The sequence below is a fragment of the Manacus vitellinus genome, unplaced genomic scaffold, assembly GCF_001715985.3.
Source record: "Manacus vitellinus isolate BGI_N305 unplaced genomic scaffold, ASM171598v3 scaffold_3_pilon, whole genome shotgun sequence".
Lineage (NCBI taxonomy): Eukaryota > Metazoa > Chordata > Aves > Passeriformes > Pipridae > Manacus > Manacus vitellinus.
Window position 1 is genome coordinate 18,711,491 of NW_021940535.1, and position 25,584 is coordinate 18,737,074.

General features: G+C 35.5%; 1 protein-coding gene across 3 annotated transcripts; it reads left to right on the top strand.

Annotated features, from left to right (window-relative positions):
* The first annotated feature begins 192 nt into the window (after nucleotides 1-192).
* Nucleotides 193-15,714, top strand: EFHB (EF-hand domain family member B). 3 transcript variants are annotated; one of them, XM_018075134.2, is made up of 12 exons: nucleotides 193-265; nucleotides 1,153-1,296; nucleotides 2,597-2,777; nucleotides 3,379-3,489; nucleotides 5,270-5,396; nucleotides 5,764-5,847; nucleotides 7,386-7,453; nucleotides 8,824-8,978; nucleotides 9,780-9,987; nucleotides 10,367-10,573; nucleotides 11,087-11,268; nucleotides 14,062-15,714. In XM_018075134.2, exons 3-12 carry the CDS (start codon nucleotides 2,654-2,656, stop codon nucleotides 14,206-14,208), a joined length of 1,413 nt encoding a protein of 470 aa, XP_017930623.2. In that variant the 5' UTR covers nucleotides 193-265; nucleotides 1,153-1,296; nucleotides 2,597-2,653; the 3' UTR covers nucleotides 14,209-15,714. The 3 variants fall into 3 exon arrangements, with proteins under 3 accessions (XP_017930623.2, XP_029817835.1, XP_029817836.1); XM_029961975.1 differs by having other exon boundaries at nucleotides 10,379-10,573; XM_029961976.1 differs by lacking the exons at nucleotides 193-265; nucleotides 1,153-1,296; nucleotides 2,597-2,777 and having other exon boundaries at nucleotides 3,385-3,489; nucleotides 5,232-5,396.
* Nucleotides 15,715-25,584: the final 9,870 nt, after the last annotated feature.

Below are 25,584 nucleotides of genomic sequence, written 5' to 3' on the forward strand. Positions count from 1 at the left end.
CACTGCTGCCGCGGAGCCGCCCGCCCCTCTGCCGGGTCTCGCCCAGAAGGGGCTGGCAGAGGGGCAGCGTGTGAAACGGGCAGGCGCATCTCCGTGCGAGCCCTCTCTCTCCCCCCAAAAGTGCGCGCAGCCCACACTAGTTGTGTGCATTATTACACTGAGCTTGGTTATGCCTTCTTTTTTTTTTGATTGCATTGTTTAGGCTGGGAAGTTGCGTCCTGCTGCTGGCACGGTCGCGAGTTGCCTCACCGAGGTGTTACCCAGGGTGAGTTGGTTTCGCACACGCTCCTTGTGAAACTTTTGTAATGATTTCCCATTAGCGAATGTGCTTTGAGACAAGCCCTGGGGAAAAAAAAAATCAGTGAAGCTTTGTTGATTTTTTTCTACATCTCTTCTCTTTAGAAAGTACTATTTTTTTGTTTTCAGTGTTAGTTTTTGTCACGTGGGATCATAAAGAGTAGCTGACAGGATTCAAAACGCTTCTGGCAGATCTTTTTCACTTCACCTGTTTTATGAAAGTCACCATGTATGCTTAGTTAGGACTGAATAGAATTATTTAGACAGTTTTTTCCTGTGGTAACACAATTGTAGTAATTATTATTGGAATTAATATGTCTTCTGATGGAGGTCTTTCTTCTTTACAAGGATGCCCCTCAGAATTGTGATTCCTACTGCCCCTTCCCCATGCCCCTGAAGAGTCAGAGGGTACTGAGACACAAACGGATCCCATAAATACAGTTCTCCCTTTAAATGATAATTTTAAAAAAACCCAGACTCTGGTTTAAATGATTTCCAAAATTGTTTCATTCATGGTGGAGTTGTTGTGAATTTGGTTCAAGGTTTCTGAAACTGATGAGTGTAACATCCATTTTTCATAAAGAACATGTGAAATAGCAGTTACCCAAATCAAAGATGAGAAGAGTTGAAACTTAGCAACGCTGGTTTGATAAAATTTAAGCTGGGTTATGTTGACCTTAGACTCACAATATCAGCATATGCCGGAGCATATGCATGTGTTATGGCCCTAAAGCATCCTCGTATTTTGTTCTTGCCTCTGTGAAATGAGACTGAAATGTCTGCAGTACGTTTTCTTTTCATTAATGTTTTGTGAATACCTGGTGTAAAATTGTTTTTGCTTTGCCTTGTATATAGCCCATTACTCCAACTACTGTGCGAAAGTTTCGAAATACAACAGATCCAGCTCCTGGTGCTAAAGTAATATTCTACGGCACAGCAGATGATCCCGACATTGCAACTCACTTGACACATGGCATAAAGTCACGTTCCTCATTCAGTGTAAGAATGTGACTCTCTTACTTTTGTTTGAGAATGAACCCCTTAAGAGTGTTCTTAATAACAGCAGCTTATTTCTTCATAGTCAGGGATAAAAGTACATAGCTGAGTGATTTATAGTGCAGTATGTCACAGCTGTTGTGAATTACCTGAATTCTGAGGTCAAATCAGGCTTTATTTAGCATGATTGAAATTGGAAAACATTTGAAGTTCAGTGACTTTTATCAGTGACTTAATTTTTGTAGTGACTACTGAATTATTAATTTCATTTTAAGATTTAAGTTAATGAACAGTCTTCTATCCACAAATTTTGCTGCTTTCTTCTTATGGATTACAGAGATAAAAGCAGTTGAGTTCTTATCAGGAAAACTGCTGAGAACATGCTTATACTTTGGTGTAATTATTATGTATTTTTTCTTACCTTTGGGTTGAAGCTGATTTTGTTAGCTAAAAAGCGGTGGTTTGGGCATGTCAGACTATTTTGTGAGTATTCTTCAGAAATTATTTTTGTAATCTGTAATCAAACAACTGAAGAGATCTTGGTGATTTTATCACATGTCTAAAAATAACAGTTGTGTTAGTAAAAATACACTTTCATGAAGGAAGTAGGGCCTGACATTAGAGGATGTTGAGTAGGACATTTATTAGACATATCCAAAATGAAAGACAACCAGGTTTTGCTGTCCCTCCCCACAAGTTTTATGATGAATGGATTGATTTGTTTAGTCTTTGAAGACTTCACATTATTAATCAAATATTAACTGGAGGAAGAGTTGTAACCCTAGTGAGTTTGTGAAGCATGGGTTTGGATCAATTGTATTTGCTACTACTTTTTTCAGTATTTCTTTATGTAACATTCAATGAGAGTCTAATCATAAACCTTCTCTAGAGTCCTCGTTACTTTGATGGGCAACCTGAAAAAGCAAATCACTTAAGTTTTGGTCATACTATAATTTGACTGTAGTTTCTAATATGTGCTAAGAAAAGAAAGGTTGCAGTCAGAAAATGTATAAATTAACAAGTGGAAAACTAGCATTAAAAAAAAAAGTTCTGTCTCATAATAAGTATTTTATTTAGCTGGAGATTTAGCATAGCACTGATTATTAGTGGCCTTCTCTCAAGCTACAGTTTCAGTTTGCAACTTGGTGGTTAAAATCATATCAGTGTAACCATATAAGATCTCATTAAAACACTTCTGAGCAAGCTTTTGTTCTTGTATATGTGTGTAGGTAGTCATACTGATGTGTGAATGATGATATTTTGCTGGTTTTCCTGCCTCTTGTGTTGTTTGTGATGTCTTTAGGTAGCTTCGTTGATAAGTCCAATTCCTAAAACTGTTTTTCAAGAAAAGGTACAAGACATGAAAGAATCAATCTACTATAGTAGTCGTGAAGAACGTTTGGGTAGAACACATGATCAATCTTCTATGTTACCTGAGGGCTTGGATATAATTAATACTACATTTGGAAAAAAAACCATCAAAGGTAGGAAAATTTACCATTAAAATATATTTCTTGTAAATACAAGATAATCTGCAATTTAGTATCTAGCACATGCTCTATGCTTCCAACAATTCCTTTTTAACAGAAAAATTGTTGTAACAGTTACTGAGAGGCCTAAAACTGTATTTTTCAGTTATAGTGAAGAAACAAGCACCCAAGAACATATGGTAACTGGTGGGGCCTTTAGCTGTGTTCCTGATCCGTGTGTATAGATTTCCCTGGAGAACTATTTAGGTAGCTGTCAACTTACTTTCCTTTTCCCAACAATTGTAATAGTCTAATGAAAGAAACTTCCTTGACCTGTCCATCTTTCCTCCATAGACTGGAGGAAATCGCATATGTGTTGCCCATGAAGCTCTCTTGCAAAAGTTCATTTTGATTTCTGTGATTTTTTTTTTTTTCCCTAGTCCCATGTCATGTTAGATTAACTATAGACTGACTATAGATTGCCTAGAAATATGGTAAGAACTATCATTCTTCCACAGTATTAGCAACTTCTTTAACAAGATACTGTTTAAAATTGAGAGCCAACCAAACAAAACACCCACCCCCTTATCTCCCCCAACCATACATTCATTTCCAGATATACCAGCTGGACTGCTTGTAAATCCACCAAAAACCTTTGAGGAAGTGGATAAAGAAGCCAGAGAAGGACATGATTTGTATGTTGTGTCACATGAGGCTTATGACGTGGGTAAGTTCAGAGGCTAATAAGAAATCCCATAAAAAAATTCCTCTACATGTGTTCAACACATACTGTATGCTATTTTTTGAGATGTAAACTATTAGTTTTACCACTGTATTAATACAATATAAGTTGTTTTTAAAAGTAATTATGTGAAAAAATATGCATCCAAGAGAGCATGATCTGTTTCTAGAACAGTATTTCACTTCATGGTGGGCGTTTTAAAGGGTGTAAGAGCTTAATGAAGGATTTGGAAGCCTGATTTCTTTTGGGTGCTCTTTGAAAAGAAGAATATTTCCAATTAACTAGAAACTCATAGATGTCCTGGTTACCTACTGAGTTTGACACTGTCTATGCCACTGAAGGCAGTCTTGTCCTTAAAGCCACAGACTGTGAGCCCAACACATTCCAGTACTTTCAGCTTTAGTTGGTCTCTTTTGTCAGGATCCAAATAGAATTTCAGAGCAGCCAGACTTTCTAATGAGGAGCTCACCATCGAGCTAATTCCAAAAATTTCAGGCTGCTGGGTGGCTCTCTGGAATGCAGCCTGCAGGATCCTGCCTGTGAGTCCATCTCACAGGCTCTGTCTCTGCCCTTCCAATGGGCTGTGACTCCACTGCTTCAGCCTCTGGGGACTGTACTTGTGTGATGTGATCTGTCCAGGGGCGGTTACCCTTTATTTCACAGGTCTGCACAGGAAGAGAGAGACAGACAGGACTCTAAAACACAGCACATGTATTACTTTTGCAGCCACTTCTATTTTTCCCAGTTCCATCATTTCCACTTAGGCCAAAAGACTTAAATTGCTGGTCTGTAAGATTACTATTATAATAAAGTTGCTGCTTGTGCTAGTAGCCAGAGTTTTGTAGGTGCAGGCCAAACATGTAAGAAACTGCAATACAGATCTTTCAGTTGTAATAATGTAAATTTTATGTGGAGACAGTTATGTAGAGGTGAAATTATAGTACCGTTGTCTTACTGAGAAATTCTATTACAAGTAATATTGGTATAAATTGGCCAAACTTGTAATTTTATTTCCCTTCTCCCCTGCCTTTCTCAGGTGTTTTGGTTGAATTATTCATTACCTGTCTTTGTCTCCTTTGTAACTTCCATCCACAAGATCATGGAGAGACCAAGACAGAAACAGAAAGACAGAAAAAAAAGAAAAGTCAACTATGTGCCCCAGCAATAACATAAAAACTCTATGCTACCATACAGCCAGATTAAGCCCTTATTAGAAAGCATTCAGTGAATTATATTTTTGAAAGTTCTAACCACCATTCTTTTCAAAAAGTGATTGAAAAGACCCCGAAGAAACAGAATGACAGTTTTTTCTGTGACAAGAAGATGTAGCAAGAGTATATCTGAAAGTGCAGCACCTCAGAAACACTTTTTGCCTTTCTACGTTTTTAAAAAACAAACAGTAAATCAAATAGAACACATCTCTGCTTAGGTACAGACATTATAAAGGGATTTGTTTGCATGACCCTCCCCACTTAGGCTACCTGGTTTCATTTATTCTGTTGGGGTTGTCTTTAATCAGACATAAAAGAATATCCAACTATTCTACCACTGAAGTAGTTTCTGCTTTTTATTTTGCTTTTTATCTTCACTTTTGACAATGAGATTATTCCTAACTACACAATAAACATAAATTATCTTTAATTGAACATGTTTGTTATTTATTTGATTTTGTTTTTTCGTTGTTTTGTCTGAAGAGTGAAGGTACTTGGTGTATTTTTCTTCCTGAGGTGTTTTATATAGGTTGATATGCTTACTACTTTTGCAGGGGAAGCAGTCAATAGGAAGTATAACTCACACTTCAACAAGTCTTTTGTATATGGAATGGAAACCCCTCGCTTTGAAGATGGGCGAAATACAGCCAAGACCTTAAAGTGGGCCTTTGATCTGGAATCGTAAGTTGCAATGAGTTAACTACTAGTGTGAATTTTTAAGAAGAGCAAGTCTTCATTTTTGAAGAAATTGTACATCTCACAATCCCATACTTAGCTGTATTGAACTCTACAGAAAATGCAAGGTATGATTTCAGAACTGTTGATCCAAATCACTTCTACCATAGTATAACACCACTTGGCATGTCTCAAGCATTATGTAAAGTCCTTTGATTTTAAATAGGAAAATTTTTCAATTACTGAATTTGTGTTTGTCTTACAGAGGAGTTGCTGTTCCCTTTAAACATATAATAACACTTTAAAATGTTATTGAAAAATTCTTGAATATTTTTAAACAAATATGTGTAGGAGTTATTTTCATAATTTGTAGGAAGAGAGCAGCTAACCTTGTATTGAAACGAAGTGATGATTTCAAGGAAAAATTTCAGCCTCAGCTTGGAAAAGCCCTTGATCCGTAAGTAAGCAAAGACACCTTCCAAGAACAAATCTATACTAAACAAAGTACAAACACTGTAAGACATTCCCCTCTGTCCCATCTTTTGCAGTTAGAAAGGTTTGAAAGAACTGAAATATCTGGGATTTGACCATTTTGCTTACTCTGACACTATTACTGGTAATCTTTGATACATCACCTATAATCTCACTTTATTACTGCCTTGGAAAAGGACGTGGAACTAAATTTTGTTATTATTCAGCAGCACATGTCAATCTCAGTTGAATCATTAGAATGCTTCATAAACCACAGGCGATCTGGCACAGCTTTGTAATTTTGCAGAGGAATGTTTATGGAGTGCCATAGAAGTCCTAAGGCACAGTGTGGTCAGGATACAGGCATGCTACAAACCTAGGGCTCCTGAGTGCATACAAAGTCTGTATGCTCTAGATTTCTATGAAATTGTGTCTGAACACAATCGTTGACTTCGGTAGCAAATTTTAGTTTTAAACTCAAGATCCCAGGCTTAAGTTAGTCTGGAGAACTGTGCTCATAAGTACGTGTAAGGAATGAACACAAATATGAGTCAGGTTCTCGTCTCCCCTTCACTGTGTCCCAGCTTACTGTGAGACAGACCTGAAGCTTGAGCAACATGAGGCAGTATGATCAGTCAGGGATGGGTTGCAGTGCGAGCTCAAACCCAGCACTAGTATTACAAGACAGATACAAGCTAGTCTAATCCTATTTAGTGCACTTTACACCATCCACATCCTATGTGTGGTATGAAAATGATAAAAGAAAAATACACATAATAGTTTTTAGATTACAGTGCTTCCATCTCTGTGTGGGTTTTTTGTTTGTTTGTTTTGTGCTTTAGAACAGTGCACTGATTATCATTTAAATTTTGATGGAGATTTTTGATTAATGTATCAGTTTTAATTATTTAACTATTAAACATAAAATTAACATTACATCTTTTTCAAATTAAAAAATAAACAGTTCTTTAATGTCACCAACAACATCTTCAATTTCTGGTAAATAACAGTGGACCAAGTTTTCCAGATGTATATTGAGTCAGTTGCTGGTTTTGGTAGACATAAAATTGCATGTGGAAAAGCAGAGATGTGATTCAATTTTTCCACTTTAGCCAAAAGTAGTTTATTCAGAGACATTTCAGTTTGCGATCTTATCCTAAACATTCCTATTATCTGTCTATGTTATAAGGACTTTTCTTGCACGTTTCTATCAGTGTCTTAGGAAAAAAAAATAGCACAGAATATTTTTCCCTTTAATGAGCATAAATGTCCAAAAGGTTGATGTTTACACTTGACTGTGTTATATTACAAACAGCAAATGTTCTAATTAGCTTTATAAAGGGATGCTTTTCTGGAATGGTAACTTCAAAACAAAGTACTGATAAAAAATTTCAGATGTATCACATGTATTTTTGTGGGTTATCCTTAATTATATAACATATTATAACTTTTTTAATAGTAGCAGAGGTTTTATTTTGGCTATTAACTGTGTGACAATTAACAAAGAAATGTCCTTATTGACAGCATAGCAGAAACTATGAATGTTCCCCCAGGTCATACATTTGGATTGGTAGTCCCTCCAGATGAATATGGTAAGTTTAAAGGCAGAATAAAATCTTATCTTGCTGATGAGATATGCTGAAGTAAGTGCTGTTGGTTGTGTAATATATAGTTTTCCTATCTATCTTAGAGGCAAGGTACAAAAATTTATGGATAGTAAATCTTTGGAGGGCAAATTTGAGAATTGAAGCTGCTAGTGGGGAAAAAATAAATGTCACAAATAAAGAAACTTTAGTTTTTGAATTATCATGTTGAGGGGTTTTTTTACTCTTTTAAAGCCTTTGTATCTGAAGGTAACTAAATGGGAAACAACAGAAAACTGTGACAAATTAAGATGACTACTTAAATCAATGATGCATCTTTCTTCTCAAATGATTTTTTCAGCACTTCTTGAAAAAGAGTAAAAATAACAAGCAATAAATAATAATAAGTTTTTTGAAGGTTACAGGGAGATGGAAAGCAGAGTAAAAATAAAAAACTATGAATTTTCATTATGACAAAATTTTGAAAGCTTGTCAACTCCAATAGTCAGTGTTGGGATTGATGTTTTAACATTGTGTTTAATACCTAGGGAATACAGTCAATAATTAGGAAGCAAAAAATGTAAGTGGCTCAAAGTTATTAAATTAGTCACGACCAGAGAAAGCTTGTTCAAAGAGTGCATAAGCTTTTATACATTTATTATTATGTAGTGTAATAAAGTTAAATACTTTAAATGTGTAGGTATAATTGTCCTATAAGAGCAGAAGGAACTGAACAAAAGAATTTACTATTAACAAGTGGAAAATGATGTACATACATTACTGTTAGAAGGGGATTATATGAGCTACTCATGTTTGTTACTGGACTCTGAATGAACTTCTTGCACTCTAGAGAGTGACTTCGGTGTCCTGGAGATTTGGATTAAGATTGTGCCAGAGTGTTTAAAAATATTAATAAAGTTGGGATACACAGAAAATGGGAAAAGTAACATAAAAATAGTACATTTTCTTTCTAGAAACCAGTGATATATAATTATCTGAAATCTTACATTGGGTCTCGTAAGTATCTGGAACATGACAGACTGGAAGTGGTAGATTAATAATATATGTTCTTTTATTTCTCAATTATCTGGACATTGAGTAACTCCTACTGCTGTCAGAAGCTTTTGGAAGCAGTGGACAGATTCATGAAGCTACATTATGATGTTTCAAAATTTTTGATATTAACTGTGTGAGTAGAGAAATCATTATACAGACCATTGATCTTGTAATGAAATGGCTGTATCAGATGTTCAGCAGTGCTGAAAATCAGCCTCTTGAAACTTAAATTCTCCTTTTCCTTAAAAATGCAAACTTATTTTATTTTTTATGTCTGTTTTCTGTATATGCACAACTAATTGAGGAACTGTTCATTTTTATAGGACTTTATGATCTTCTTCATGACCGTGTCCCATGTGAGTTCCTCCGTGGTAAGAACAGAGAAAAAGCTATCTTGATTGCAGTTCGGCAAAGTTTGAAGAAAGCTAACTATGAGAATTTTGATGTGTTGCTAAAAGCATTCAGACATTATGATAAGGTTAGTGCTCTGGAAAAGTATAAATGTAATGTGTGACATTAGTGCTCCTGTGCTATGGAGATACAGCCATGAAGAAGCATAAGCATAGCAAGGTAAATATAGGTGAAGAATATAAAGACAAGGTAACTTCATAGTTATTGTGTGTTTAATCTACTGTGATATGCTGTTGAATTAAACACAGTAGTATTTGGAGCATTTCACAATAGCATTTGAAAAATCCACGTTAGAGCGAGCAAGGAACGTGTGAGCAGGAGTAATCTTAGCAATTTTTGCACATCAAAATTTGGCATTTCTCCTTGAAGGGGAAAGAGTTTGAAGGGATTATGTTCATATTTTCTTCCAAGCTGTACTTTTTGACTGAGTTGCCAGGCATCAGAATTTCAGATCTTTTTTTTTTTCTCTCTAGAAAAAAAAATATGATTGACATTTCATATGTAACATTAATTGTAATGTATACAAAGTGATTGGAATGATTGATGTCTTACTTTCAAAGGCATCTTGGCTTTTCCCCAACATTTATGATTAGATTGTTACCTTGTCACAATACCCTGTCACACTTTTACTCTCAAATCACTATAAATTACTTTTTGACACTTTTATATTCAGATTTCTAATTTCTAAATTACTTAGGGTTTATTTCTCTACTCAGCAATGTTACTGTTCTTGAAATGGTGTGTCTGGTGCTATTTGTGTGTAGATATCTCTGTGAACACATGTATGTGTTTCTTTTGGCAGAGTCATTTTATAATGGCAGTTATAGAATCATAGAATTTAACAACTGTTTTATTTTATTTATAATAGAATGGTGATGGAATGATAGACAAGGACAACCTAAGAAAGTCCTGTTTTCAGCTTAATCTGAATCTAGATGATGAGCTCCTGGATTCCTTATTTGACTGCTGTGATTTGGATAAAGATGGTCTGGTTAATTATCTGGAGTTTGCAAACTTTCTGAACTGGAAAGACAAAACAGCTATTAAAGAGTTTGAAGAAAAAATAATTGCTAAAGGTAGATGCCTTAATACTTGGAACTTGTGGGGATGATCTTGTTCTTGGAACAGCTGTTGAGGGGACATTGTGTTGTAAGCTAAGTGCTCCTTTATAAGGGAAGGATTTAGAGAGTGCATTTACCTTGCTCACTATCAGCAGAGCCTCAGGTACAGATGCATTTCAGAACCCTGAAGTTCTTTGTTGCATGTTGAGATTGTCACTGGGAAGTTTCCTTAATACTATAGATTAGGAGAAAGTAAAACATCTCTTTGAATCATTAGCAGAAATGCAGATGAATTATGTTACCTACTTTATAGTTCTTCAAGCAATGTTTTTTACCTCTTAGTCTACAATGTGGTGATAGTATATCCTGGCCGTACCATAACTTCTGTTTATAGGGAAAAAATTAGGTGCCTGTCTTGTTCCTGAAGACACACAGAGAAAAGATGAGCCACAGCCAAAGCAGGAAGATCTCATGTTAAACGAACCAGAAAGCTCAGAAAAGACACCAAGAACGCCTACAGAACCAACAGACCGTGTATTTGCAAGTTATCAAACAACATCTTCTCAGTATAATGCTGTAGTAGGTGGTATCCCACTGTCCTGTAAGTACACTGGGCTGTGCTGCTCAATTCTGGGCATTCCTTAAGACAAAATCAGGAGCAAAGTTTAAAAGTGTTGCTATAGGTTCTACTAAGGTACAATAGTGAATTAATTTATCTAAACTAAGTTTGTTTATGATTGTGACTTGGAAGTTGGAATGGTTATTCCATTCAAAACATGAAAGTTAATTTAGATGTCTTTGAGAAATTATGCTAGTAATTCTAGGAGAACCATATCTTCTTGGAAACACCTCAAATACTTTCAGCAGGAAATATTGGATAAGTAACAGAATGTTACTTCAAGATTCTCTGTTTTCATGCTCCATGATGTAGCTGAAACCAAGATTTCTAAAAATGCAAAAAAGGATATAAGGAAGAAAATTACATGACTTGTTATTGATCCTGTGTGAGATGAAGCATCACATTTCTTCTTATTTCACGCAAAATGTTTTATCCTCCCTGGCACTATCTTTACATACAGGCTTTTCCATGATGCCTGTTGTTTGATTTCCGCAGGTTATCCAATGTGTGGTATTCCAACTATTCGTTCAGATATTCCTGCTCCTCGAATTCGTCGCCTCAGTGACACAACTAATTATGGTGACCAGGGCACTAGTTTTGCATTAATGTTCCCTTCTGTCTTCGGTCAAAATGGAGTGCATGAAAGAGAACTTTTAAAAAAGAGACCAAAGGCAGAGGTATAGTGAATTTCTTCAGCATATTCTTCCAAGATAATTGTTCCTCTAGCCATGTGGGAGTGGAAAGTCATGTTATCAAATACACAGGTTGTAAAATTCATTGTTGCGAGATTACCATCTTTCTTTACATCCATTTAACGATCTGAAATATATGTACTCTTCACATTATAAATTATTCATAAAGATGGTAGATATTAATTTTATTGAGATCCAAAATATTCAATTTCTGAGCAAGGTCTCAAGCAACCTGGTTTAATGGCGAAGTTTGCCCTGCTTTAATTATGTTGCTGGATGGATGGTCTCCAGAGATCTCTTCCAACCAAAGTTATTCTATATTCCATGAGATGTCTTAAAAGTCCCAGAAGAAAATTTTTACAGGTGCATAAAACTAATTTCTATCACAGAGAGGTGTTCAGTGTAAAATTTTACCCGAAGTGCCTCCCCTCGAACAAACTTGGCAGGTTTTGCTAATGGCAAATTTGGGAAACTACTTGTATATATCTTTTAGGTGCTCTGCTGAGTCACATTCAGAGGCTCAGTTCTGCAAAGGACTTGTACAGTGATAGAAGATATTGGGAGTCACACAGCGATGCTGTGCTGTCTCATATTTCTGAAGAGGAAGATAGGACATGAGACTGTAGGCAATTTTCTTTCTGATATCTCTGCAGGCTGCTACCTCTCTGTTTTTCTCACAGACTAGAATTTCTCTCACATAAATACTAAAACAAATTTGCTTCTTCTTCTACAATATTGTTTACTCTTTTGCTTTTACATTTGTATGCAATTTAGAGTGAAAAAATATAAAGAGAGAACTTCATTAGCTGAAGTACAATTTATGAGACAATTGCAATGAAATGTGAAATTCCAATCTAAATGAGAAAAGAAGCCTTGGCAACCTGATCCTCTCTACTACTCATTATATTAAATATTCAGTCACGCTTGAAAGCGGATCTGGGATTTGAATATATATTTTACAGAACAGAATGTTGCTAGTTACTGGCTGGATGTGAAAGGTGTGATATCACATTCTATACATATCCATAAAATACCTTGTCAGAATGTTGTGTACATGAACCATTTTATAGTCCTCTGTAAGAGGAAATGCATGCATGCAGCATATAGCTAACAGTAAATAGAATTCATGCTTGATTGAGAAGCCAACTACATCTTTCAAGGACTAGATAGAGCTCTTCTTTGAAGCTATAACACATCCTGAGATATCATACTCCATTGTAGACTATACTGACTATACAGAATTCAGTGCAGAACCACCTCTGAGTCTGTTAAATCACCCTATGTTCATGAAATGGACTGTTTTGGCATTTTATCATTACTATTTTTTAATTAACGTTTTCAAAATATCATAGTTAATGTAGTTATTTTATGATCATATGATATTATTATTAGATGAAAGCCCAGAGTAATGTAATACTACCAGTTTTTGTATAGACCTGTAGAAATGAATGTGAATTCTGGCTATAAAACAGTTTCCTGAGGTGACTCATCATGTTACAAAAGAACAAAATACTTCTTGGGCTTGCTGTTTTTTTCACTGGAATCCAGTCTGTTGAAGACAATAGAAGTTATGTAATTGAGTAATAGTGTGTAATTTATATTCAGCATGATCATGTTGACAATAGGTGAGGGTCAGTTTAACCCGCTCTGCACACATGACAGTCCATGGTTTGGTCAGTGATGATTTTATGGCAGTTGGTGAGTCAGGACAGAGCTGTTAATATGGCGAAGCCAAGTTATGGGAGCATGTAGTCCTTTATTGTCCCTGCAGTGTTCCTGTGATGGAATATTGCTTTTAGTTTAACTTTTAAATGTCACTAGCTCATTGAAGACATTCGATCAAATCTGATTTGTTTTACTCATGGGTAGGATTATTGATTTAACTGAAACGGCACCTCTGCTTAAAGAAACAAAATTCAGTCCCTGTTTTCCTCCTGCAATTTCGGCTGGCATAAACTCATAGATTTACTGGCTAAAGATGAAGCTGAAGATTTGCTGTACTGGGGATCAGACCTGTATTTATACAAAAGACAGCTTTAGAGAAAGATGATCAACTTTATCAAAGCATCCATAAAAATAACACATGCATACACACATTTATGATACAGTTGAAACCAAACGTTTGCTAATAGTAACAGAAGCACAAGTCATATCAATATTCTTCTAAAGTAACCTTCCTCTAATGAGTCAACAGGTCAGTGTAATTAGGCATGTAGCAGGAAGCATTCAAGTGAGAAAATAAAAAAAACCTCCTGTTTTGATGAATTTACACTTTGGTGTAAAATTATAGCAAGGCCCAAAGTTGATGTGAACCATTTTATTTTAATCACTTCACCTGCTTATCTATTCCAGCTGATGATCTTGTGTATAGTATTCTTGCTGTGAAATGCAGATGATATATAATCTGATTTGTGTTGATAACTGCAAACAGCAAAACCAGTGGATAAACAGAACCTGACTTAGGGCTTTTAAAAAACATTTATTTTTACCCGAGTCTTCTGTGTTTGATTTTTTCCAATGTTGAAATAGTGTACCAACATTATTTTATTAATTACAGACAATTTTGTGTAGTTTTCATCACAATAAGATTTGGATTTACTTAAATAGGAACTTCTTTGGTTAAGGATGCAGAATGTGATCTGTAGTTTTTATTTAAGAGTGGGAAAATATTCTTTGGCAAATAGGGATTACTAATATATGTAAAAGCCAGACTCAATATAGTTTAACAAAATACTGACCAGAATCACGTTAATTGTGTATTTTGTATTATTTTTGTAGATTGCACAAATTCTCCACAACATTGGCATGGACGTTTCAGGTGAAAAGTTAGAAGAAATATGGAAGCAAGTGTGTACAAAACATGAGATAAGAGAACTTTGTGATTGTGAAGAAAGTATGTGGAATATACTGCACATAATAACATGAATCACATGCAAAAGCCCATTGCTGATTCCAGTCTCTGGGTATTGCATTTATTTAAATTGACATAATTCTGATGCTGAATACAATAAATATTTTCAATAATGTATGTTTATTGGACTGGAATTCTCTGTGTATTGTCTTTCTGAATAGTGGGTTCATCACGTATACATGGAGCATCATGTTCATAGGAACTGATATACATAGTAATAAAAGAGGATACAGCATGTTTGTAAATTGAATATTTATGTTATATTCCAACTTGCATTTTTTAATTTATTTTTTCTCTTATGAAGAAGACAGTTTTGAAAGTACTAAAGATAAATGTTTCAGATATTCAAGACCTCTTAAAGATTACTGTAATAGAATGACATTTTGCCTTACTTCTAATATTCCATAATTATTGTCAACAGAGATCTGGTTGTGGCAAAATATTTGACATGTTTAAAAATTCATGTGAGAAAGTGCTTTACAGTAAAATAGTAAGGAAACTACATAGCCACTGTGCAGGATCTAAAGTGTTGTCATCAAAGAGGCTCCATAAAACCCAATGGGTTAAGAAGTGCAAAAATAAATGCCCAGTTGTGTGGCAGAGGGCTCATCTCCTCTATGCAAGCTTATGGCTATTAGCAGTAATCAGCTTTCACAAACAAGAAAAAAGAATGAATATTTAGAGGTGTTTGTGCTAAAATCTGCAACTGTGAATTGGAATGTTCACTCTTCACCTACAGTACTGAACTTGATATAAAACAAATGGAAATTGTTCATTATTAACAGAGAAATGTTATTTCTAGGCTTTCAAAGTAATATAAAAGAAAGATTCTTACCCAGTGTAATCTTATCACATAGGATTTCAGGAAGGATATAACTTTGTCACCTATTGATGCTTTAAATACCTTAGTAAGATTTGGAGAACGTTACCAGCCAAGTTACTGAGTTCTACAATGAAAGTAAAGGTTCTCATACCTTAAATACTAGAAATGCACATGTACTGCCAGTGTACTTAAAATTTCATTGTGACCTTTTCCTCACATGATTGTTAAGCTTCTTTTTTTGGCCACGTTCTAGGAGCTTGTCATTTACTAGCTTGTTACGTGAAATCTGCAATCTGCAAGCTAGACCCTTTTCTACTTTATTATTGTGGCATTAATAGTAGCTGTCTTACATCAAATAGATAGAATTTGCTTTCTGGTATCACCAGGGAGCAGGTGGTGGAAATGCTGCTTGATGAAGACAGTCTCTTTCCTTCTGTGAATGTTTTTCTGTGTTGCTGTAGCCTTGCCTTCCCATCCTTCTGGAACTCTCTGTGTGCAGTTGGAAGCATGCAGGAAGCAGACTGTAACTATCCCAAGTGGACAAATGACAGAAAGATAAATGTATAGCTAATTTCAATTGAATTTATTATGTCAGGATTTTACTACCTCCAGTGAAATTCTTTAAAACTTCTCTTCTGCTCATATAATGTGGGAGGGAAGAATTCTTTGCCTTTGTTGCAGCAGACTTCCAAAAGCATTAGACAGAATTACTTTTAAAAAAATACATGTATTTTTCTCCTTCAATAGAAAATTTTATATGAAAGAATTATGCTCACTCCAGGGAAAAAATAAATTTAAAAAAAATTACCGGATTCGTGTGTGTTTGTGTGTATGTTCAGCAGCTTGAAATTCTGTGTAACCTGTCTTTTGAATCTAGTGTAGATACCCACTTGCATTCCTCTACTTTCAGTGGAATCTTTTCCTGTGTCAATTAAATGCTATTAACGTTGTTCTTGGGCAGTCTTCTAAATAATAAATAAATAAAGAAGACTGATAAATCAAGGTTTAGTTTTTTGCCAGTGTATTTCTAACCACAGACTAAAGATTTCCTTTCGAGTTGAGGTTTGAAATTAACTAACTTTCAGTCATTACCTCTCTGAAGCTTTAAAGGAATAATTACAGAGCAGAGCCATAAATTCTGCTTGTTAGGTGCTTTTTTTTCATCACAATATTCATAGGAGGCCCCTGAAAGACTTAATCACTGTGACAGAGACAGTTACTTCTCTGGAGTTTCCCAATTCTTTTGTTTTCTTTAGTTAAATGCTTTGTGTACACAGAGCCTTCCTGCAGACTTTTGTATTCCTTTTATGTTTTACATCCCAACATGTGAATTCAATGACACGTTTATAGGATTTAGAGCTTCAGCTTGTGTCCTGTGATTTTTATGGTTCCTTCAAGATATTTCAATTGACAGAAAATAAAAGGTTTGCTTTCTTCTATATTGCAGCGTGATTCTAGGTATAGAGTTGATTATGACAGAACAGCACACTACCTTGCATTAACCTGTGGGCTGTATCCAAGGCAAAGTTTTCCAGGAAGAACTGGGAAAACAAACTTCACTATGACTCAAAAGCCATGTGTTCTAAGAGCAAATGTACACATTTAGGGCTTGAGAGAATTTTTTCTGTTACGGTTATATTAAAAAATCACAGCGATTGTAAATGTGTTGACTGAGACATTGTGGACAAAACTAGTACACAGCAAATTATAACAAAGGTAAATGTTAAAAATCAGTGAGTTCTAGACATTTTGGGTCAAATTTTCTTTATGGAATTTTTATAAAAATAGACACTGGATAAAAGACACAGCACATTCAGATACTTGTGCACTATTTCTCCCTAATCTCTGTTTCACTGCAATGCTTACTCCAAAGAATATTGTATTTAATAATGATGCATTTTTATTTGGTTCTATCAAATGAACAAAGTTCATTTTAGAGCAGAGATATTGGTTTCCAGGGACAGAGCAGGGAGATCTTCCTATCTACAGAGGTAGAGGCCAGTGTTTGCGCCTCCCCAAAAGTCGTGATGAGGAAACTGACTTTCAATACCTGAAAACACCTGTAAAAGATAAGGTTGAGGATTTGAATGTGCAAAATTACCTTTTATTCATTCTGTATTTCTGGCTCTTAATCTTTAGAATTTGAATATTAGCATATATTGTCATATATTAGAATGTGGATATGAGCCTACAGCTAATATGACTTATTTGTCAGTAACTTGGGCTAAGTAAAGCTGATGTTGGACTCAATTATTCTGTTATTATTACTATTGTCTGATGGAAAAATTCATCTGTGCAATGATTTGTGTTTGAGATGCTGGAAGATTCAGCCTACTGTCTTCCATTGCCTTGATATTATTGCTAGATTACTTTAATATATTTGTCTTCAAAAGATTCAGCCTTTTTTTTTTTCCTCCTGAATATCAAGAATTACTGGTTTTCAGTGATCTACCTTATCAAGTAAATTTCCCGTTCCTGGAACTCATTCCTAGAAGTGAATGGCCAGTTTTGGTTGGTTGCTTGGTTTAGTTTTTAAACAACTGTATATAATCATTTGGATGCTAAATAGAATGCTTATAGCCTTTTATGCTGAGAAGAGTATGTCAAATAGATGTTTAAGCAAAAAAGGAGGTACTGTGGAAAAGTTTCCAGGAAGACGACCTAAGTCTTTGTTTTGCCAACAGGTATGAACTGGTATGCTGTTTTTGGAATGACTTATACAGCCTAAGTAGTTGATGTTTGCCATTAGGATGTATTTCACTGGACATTGGTTATTTACATTTAATGGTCTATCTCGGGGCACCATCCGCCTGCCCGGCTTCAGCCTCGGTGCCTTCACTCTGTGTCCAGAGGTCTTTTCTAGCAGATGGGTACAGGTTTAGGCATACCAGAGAAACACTAAGTGCTGAATGGTTAAGTGTTCCAATTGGATCTATATTTCTTTACTACTCTTTAATACTATATTAATTTTGAAGATGACAACATAGATTATGCAAACTTGTAGGAAAGATTTTGACATCTTTGACCAGGATTAATCTACAAGGAGAAAGGTAGTTAAAACAGTTGTCACTGTGCTCTGATTTGCCAAGACAGGCACTTGTTGATTTCTGCCAGGTGTGTGCAGCCTTTCTGAGGCCTGGAGTAGGTAGAGAACGTGTGCATCCTGGGTCCATGTTCCTTCTTCCAAGTGTGGAAATTTATATTTCTGGGGACACAGGTATGTGCAGCTGTGTTCTGAGATTATACCCTAGGAGATGACGTGTTAAATTCTGTAATACCTAAGGACTAAATATTTGATGTATTCTGTATGTTTCAAAGCTCACTCATTCCAGTGCCTACATGTAAATGAAAATGGCAAAATCAAGACCTAATCTGAAAAAAAAGAGGGCTAGAGTACCGCAGAGAGGTTTTATTCATGTGGCTTTTGTGAAGTCTCTCTTCCTCTAGTAATAGGGATCATATGGTCTGCATCTTAAAAAAAATAATAATCCTGTGTGTGGTGTATATTCACTAGATAAGTTTCTACCTCACAATCAGCTCAAAAGCAGACAGAATATCTTAAGAACACATGCTTCTAGAAATAGCTTTTCTGTAAACCTTGAAATTTTTTGCAGATTCTAGAAACTGTCAAGTATTTATTTGAATCTGGGGTGGAACAAAGGCCTGAAATAAAAGCAGAAGCGTTTTCAAATGGTACCAGTTAATCATGGGGTGATTTTTTTTCCCCCAGTAGTTTTCAACAGATTATATGAAGACAGAATACAAAATCCTCTATGACTGCTTTACTAAAAGTGTGTTCCCCAAGGAAGTAACAAGGCTGAATGCATAAAAAAATTTAGGGCTTTGCTTGTAAGCAATGAATATAACATAAGAATGTAAAGAGGACAGGACAACCCAAAAGTTCTATCTAGTCCAGTGTGCCATCTGACAGTGGTCAAAAACATGTTTATGGAGAAGTAGCCTATCAGGGCAAAAGTTTTGATGTTTCTTCTGGGCAATCTTCCAGTGTTTCAACTACTTGAACTTCAAGTGGTTGAAAAGAAAGAAGGATTTTTTTGAAAAGCATGTATTTTTCTTACATTCAGTGATCTTAAACACATTTCTTCTCATGAGAAACGTGCCCAGTGCGCCCTTGAAACTTTATGATACTCCAGCCTCTGCAACATCGTTTGGCAAGGAGTTCAATAGCTTTAGCGATACACTGAACAGAAAAATAGCTTAGATATTGCCTGCACAGGAATTATTCCAAAGTGTTCTTTTGGCATGTTACATTTCCCTGAGGTTTTTCTGATCCTGCAGCACATTTTCTGAGATACAGTGAACATGGATTTAAAAGTGGCAGACAGGAGCTTTCTCTGCACTATCAGTTTATTTCCCTCAATAGGGAAATTATTAGAAAGGACTGCTGTATTTCAAATGTAGAGTCAGGGGTAGTTTCAAAAGTATTCAAAGCTATACAATTATATTATACTGAGTCAGAAAGGCACTGCTGAGTGCAGCAACCATGGAATACATAGTTCAATGCTTAATGCAAACCTAGTCCCCCATGACCTGCTTTGCTTTTATAAATACACTGAGTCAAATGGATTTGATTCCAGTTTGCATGTTCCTGTGAGAACAGAATTTGGTTGTTTGGTTCAGTTTATACAGCTGGACAGTCTACATATTTTCTTTCATAAAATACTTTGGAGGTGTTGGATGGATGATGAAGCCTAAGATTAAACTGGTTTTGCTTTAATAAACACTGTTTTGAAGCCACCATGGTAGATGTAGCAAGGTAAATTGTTAAGGTGATAGTGAGAGATATTTATTATACTGAGATGTAATCCTTTCTTTGCATAAATTCAACAAAGGGCTCTAGCTACCCCTTACATCTATAATAGGTCAAGATTAGTGCACAAGCTCATGCTAACCTGTGAAAATAAAGATCAGATTCAGTCTGTTAGCTTTCTTAAATGCCACATCTCTTGACCTAGGGCCAAAGCTAATGCTATCTGCCAGTGTTGTTCTGTTGTTTGGTCACAGCAGGAATGTAGATTAATGCTACCTCTGTATTTATTGGTCTTCTTATTTTAGTGGATTTATATAGGTAACAAAACATCCCTCGTACAATGATTCACTCAAAGTATAGTCCTGCTGAAAGCCAAATGTCAGTGGATTCCAGACTTCTGATCTCTCAATAAGAATCTATTTAAATCCTTATTTGTACCATCTTTACAATGGAAAGCAGTACCAAAAAATCTGACGAAAATAAACCAAACTAGTGATCAATTACCTCATGTGAACTGGGTTAAATTACAGTTAAAATAGTAACATGATGCATGGGGTTGTAGAGCTGGTTTTGGTTTTCTTTTTTTTTTTTTTCTTCCAAATCCGCTTTTGTCCTTATTCTACAGACAGGGAAACAAAGACTCATATTACCATTTTATTTTGGACAAGTTTTAAATGCATTTGTAGCTGTGCAGCCATCTACTGAAAACAGTAGGCAACTGCTCTCTGTGTACATGCAGGCACATAATTGTCTGTCTTGGACCTGGTTTTCTCTTCTAATCTGATCACACGGGTGGTTACATAAGCCAGGTAACCCTTGTTAAACCACCAGTAAACCCTTATTAAATCATCATCAATATTTAATACATCCTTGCTTAAGAGAGTACACAGTTCACCTCTCAGGTTCCTTTGACGTGAAACCTAATGTAGTAACAGAGGGATAAGACTGAGACCAAAAGCTTAGATATCCTGACAAGTATTTATCACTTGAATAATAGCTGTTGTTTCTTAAAAATTGTTTGGTTGGGTTGGTTTTGTTGTTGTTGTTTTGCTATTTTTTATTGCTGGAAACAATAGCGGTAGCCTGAGCAGTAGCCTGTCACAGAAAATGCTAGTTACTGACTCATTTTTTGCATCATTTCCCACCATTTATTGTGTTTGTCAGCTTTTCTGTTCAGACAATTTACTTAGGGCCAGTAAGATTGACATAGTAGGAACACACAGCCTAATAGTGTTTGCAGGTGGTCAGAGACGTGCTAACAATGTTCCAATGTCATGATTATTTGTCTTACTATTTGAGAACAAAAAGAACTGAGAGACTATTGAACAAAATTCTGCATAACAAACATTTGTTCATAAAAGTAGCCGTGGTTCAGATGAGTGATGATTGTTTCCCTTTCTACTGCATCTTCACTGAAGAATTAGGGAAAGAGTGCTATCCTGGAAAGAACTTTGCATGAATTGAAGATCTTTTGATACTGGGGCTTGAAAGATGTCAAATGTCATGTCAAATTCTGCCTCTGGTTAACAAGTAACAGAGTTGGTGGGGAAAAGGACTCTTTTTGGAATAAAAGAAAAAGAAACTAATGTTTTGTATGCTGTTACACAGTTTCTGTGGCTTATTTCCTTTTTAAGTGCAAAAACAAAACAAACAAACAAAAAAAAAGGAGCTAGGGAAGCAGTGTCTTGTTTTTTCTTTATTCTACTGAAGAAAGAAGAAAAATAGGAGAAAGTGGGGAAGTTAGAAATGAGTAATATAGGGAAAGACACAGTTTTTCTTTTTGAAGAGAAGAAAAACTTGCATCAAAAGGACTTTGTTTTTCTTTGATAGGAAGAATAAAAGTCCAAAGAGACTTTTCAGTCAACTCCATCCATTTCTGCTAAAGAGGCTACCTGAAAGAAAGCTGGGATTCCCTAAAGAGAAATGACTAAGAGGGCATTGACCCTTTCTTGATATTTAGCAAAGTGTTTGTGAGAAAAATGTATTGTACTTGTCTATAGAGCAGAAGTTATTCTGCACTATTAAAAGATGTTTTGAAACAATGAGAGGAAAGTTGTGTATTGGATTGTACGACAGCAGTGTGCCAGTACAGTGTGTCCCTGGCTCCCCAGACTGTGAAATATGCAGCACCTTTTATGGAAAGATTCTTATACAGGGTGATTATTCTGTATATCATAATTGTTTCATACCTAGCTAACCTTCTTAGGACTGTAAGTTCAATTATAACTTCCTGCAGTGAAACAGCAGAGTTTAGAAGTGTCTAGAGGCTATGGATGGGTTATTGCATGTGTAACAGTGAAATAAGTTTAACCGGTAACTTTAGCTACTCAGCATCTCTTAAACTGAAAAAGTCCAGAATTTCTGCATAGTCTTTTTTAAATAGAAAGTGTTCATTTCTAACACAGAAGGTACAGGAGACATTCAGACAGTGTTTTATTATCCCAAGAAGTGTGGGAGGAAACATTTCCTGTTGAGTAAATTATTATTTTGTAGAGAAAGATGAAGTAAATGAGTGAAGGAGCAAAATGAGTAGAGGCAAAGAAATTCCTTCAGAATGTGTTTTTCTTTTCCACCCCTTATTAGACCACATAAGAATTTTCCATAGAGGGAGATTCTTTCTGTTAGTTTCCTAATTAGTTAAAAAAAACCAAGTAAAAACAATAAATTGATGACTTTCTCCTTATTCCATCACTACTCTTTTTCTTGTTATGTTGAAGAAACTCTGACAGGACTCACAATATAATATATAACACTCACTCTAATCTAAAACAATTTATACTGCTGATTCTTTATTTTGGATGACTACAGAAATATAATAATAAATCACTGTTCTTCCCTAAGTTGTTAATCATGTAATAGAAATACACTACTTTATTATTCTCTTTAATTTCCTTGGAAACTGTAGAAATATCAATAATTAACACTTTATTGAATGATTGTTGGTAGGGTGATGTAGAAAATATGCTTGTCTAAATATTTTTTAGTGTCTCATGCAAGTGGGAGGATGTTTTGTATTGCTTCAAATCCATTTTCCTGTCAGAATTGAGAGCTGCAATCCGCTTTGCATTTCTGACAAGCAACCCATTTGTTTGAACTTCTAGATGTCATTCACAACCTTAATTCCAGGATTCCAAGTTAGTAATGATAGTCTGGAATTGTGAGTCATGATAAAACCATGTAAAATGGTTTTATCCGGCATTTAAGAATATGTTTCATTTTAAATATAAATATGATGATTGATATATATATTTCTGAAATAGGATTGTTGGTGTTACTAAGCACAAAAGTCTTTCTACTTAACTTATCGAAGCACCAGTTTTCCTTAAGTTTCTTCACCTTTAACAGAAGGAAAGATGTACACTTACGTGGCAGTTTAGTTTCTCAAATATTTTTCTCACTATTCAAAGATTAAGAAAAGATTTAGAACCTCTTTAAGTTAGGCACGAGGTGAATTTTTGGGTCTGTTCAGCCTGGAGAAGAGAAGGCTCCAGGGACATCTCAGAGCAGCCTTCCAGTACCTAAAGGGGTCCTACAAGAGAGCTGGAGAGGGACTTTTTACAAGCACATGGAATCAAAGGACAAACGGTAATAGCTTTAAACTGAAAGAGAGCAGGTTTAGATTAGATAATACAAAGAAATTCTTTACTATGAAAGTGGTGAGGCACTGGGACAGGTTGCCCAGAGAAGGGGTGGATGCCCCATCCCCAGAAGTGTTCAAGGTCAGACCGGATGGGGTTTTGAGCAACCTGGTCTAGTGGAGGGTGTTCATGACCATGTCCATGCTCATTGCAGGTGGGTTGGAACTAGATGATCTTCAAGATCCCTTCCAACCCAAACCATTCTATATTTCTGTGATGTTTCCAGACTCAGCACTTCATTTACCTTCCCCAGTGCCTAGGCTTCATTTGCGTCTTTCACGTCTATGTACATTATATTACCATGTGGAAGAGAGTACTTTTGCTTAAAATTAATGTATTTGTGAGTTTGATTTACTACATTTGTTTTTTTAAAACTGAAGACCTTTTTTACCACGGTTTTGGCTCAACATTTGCTCTTAATGACTCATGAGATTCAAAGCTATTTATTTATTTACTAGGTGGCAGTCAAAAGACAGGGAAGAAACCCTTGTCGGTGAGATAACATTTAGAAGTTTAGATTCAATTGTGCGCTGGCAGCGCGGGCGACAAGAAGCCGACGGCAGGGGCCGCTCTAGGATTTCCAGAGCCGCGGCCGAGGGGTGCCGCTCCTGCAGGGAGCAGTACCTGCTATCCGAGGGATGGGATTGCTTAACGCTGTGTTTTCCAAAGCCAAAACGTCAGCTGATGCTTTCCACTTCTGTCGATGCCTCTTTCTCTTTCTAAGGCGGGGGACATTAATTTGGGGATGTCTAATATTGCGTGTTCACTCTGGTCCATCTAACCTTCTCTGAGAGAAATGTAATTCAATCATTCTGGGCTATTGTGATGTGTAAATAAATACCTTATACTTTCTCCCCTGCTATACATCTGTGTCATTAATCATGTTTTTTGTAATATTTGTATGACTGGATTTCAACATGCAGATTTAAGCAGGTAGAAGATTTTCAGTCAAGTTCAATAAGTATTAAACCAACACAAATGCTCAGAATATTTTTGTCTGTTAGGGTTAGCATAGCTGCTGTCTACAGCAGACATTTTCACAGCTCAAAGATCTTCAAGAAACATCACATTTTATCATTGATGCAAACAACAATGTAAGTTATATAAAATATATTAGATATATACTTTAATATCTATAAAATAAATGTTATATAAAGAGTTATTATCCCTTTAATTGTAAGTTTTTGATTTGACATATGTAGAAGCCATAGTGAATAATAACTGAAATAGGAAAATTTTAAATCCTAACAATATTCCCCAAAAGCCACTGCATATTTTATGGTAGTATTGCAATAACAATTTACAATAACCTAATAAGTATGCAAAAAACTTCTTCAGTGAGTGCATGCATTAGAGAAATATTTTTGTCTTCACTGTTAATATACAGGTTTTGATTAAACAAAAGATAAAAAAATGTGGTTTTTTTTTCCTTTTGTTGTTGTTCTTATTTGTTAAACAGGGATAATGTAAAATACTTTTGCTCTAAAAGGATGGAAAAATTACTTTAAAAAGTTTTAAATAGCTATTCATATTTTATTACTAATGTCCCTGCTAGCGAACGTGTTTCGAATTAAGCATTTGGCTGTGTAATGCTTAAGTATGGTGTTTTCTGTAGTGAATTATTCACTCTGTTGCTCAAATATTGGCAATGTGTTTTCTACTTGATTGTCATATCCTCTCAATGTTAAACTTACTTCATTTTAAAATATACTCCAATTCACCCAGTAATAGATTCACTCTAAATACCTGACCCCAGGAACTGTTGCAGAGCAGGGGAACAGAGCTGAGGAATGTCCCATTTCCAGCTCTTGAGATTGAACTATATTAAAACCTATCAGTCTTTCTCTGAGGAAAGCAAAATGAAACAAAAAAAAATTGGGCCAAAAATCAATGAAATTGTCCCTCTATTAAGAAACACCTGAGAGTATACAATTTTTTTTCTCTTAAATCCTCATCTCACACACTTCTTTTTCAAATAAAGACCAAGACCCTAAAACAAAAGACATCTTTCTTTAAGGTCATAGAGATGGGGGGAGGAAAACAACTTGAGTTTAACAGGACTTTAAAAAGAATTATTTTTAAGTACTGGAGATTTAACCTGCTTTCAATTCTTTGTTTTCCAGGACCACTTGAATTACTTGTAAGTGGTCTGGTATTT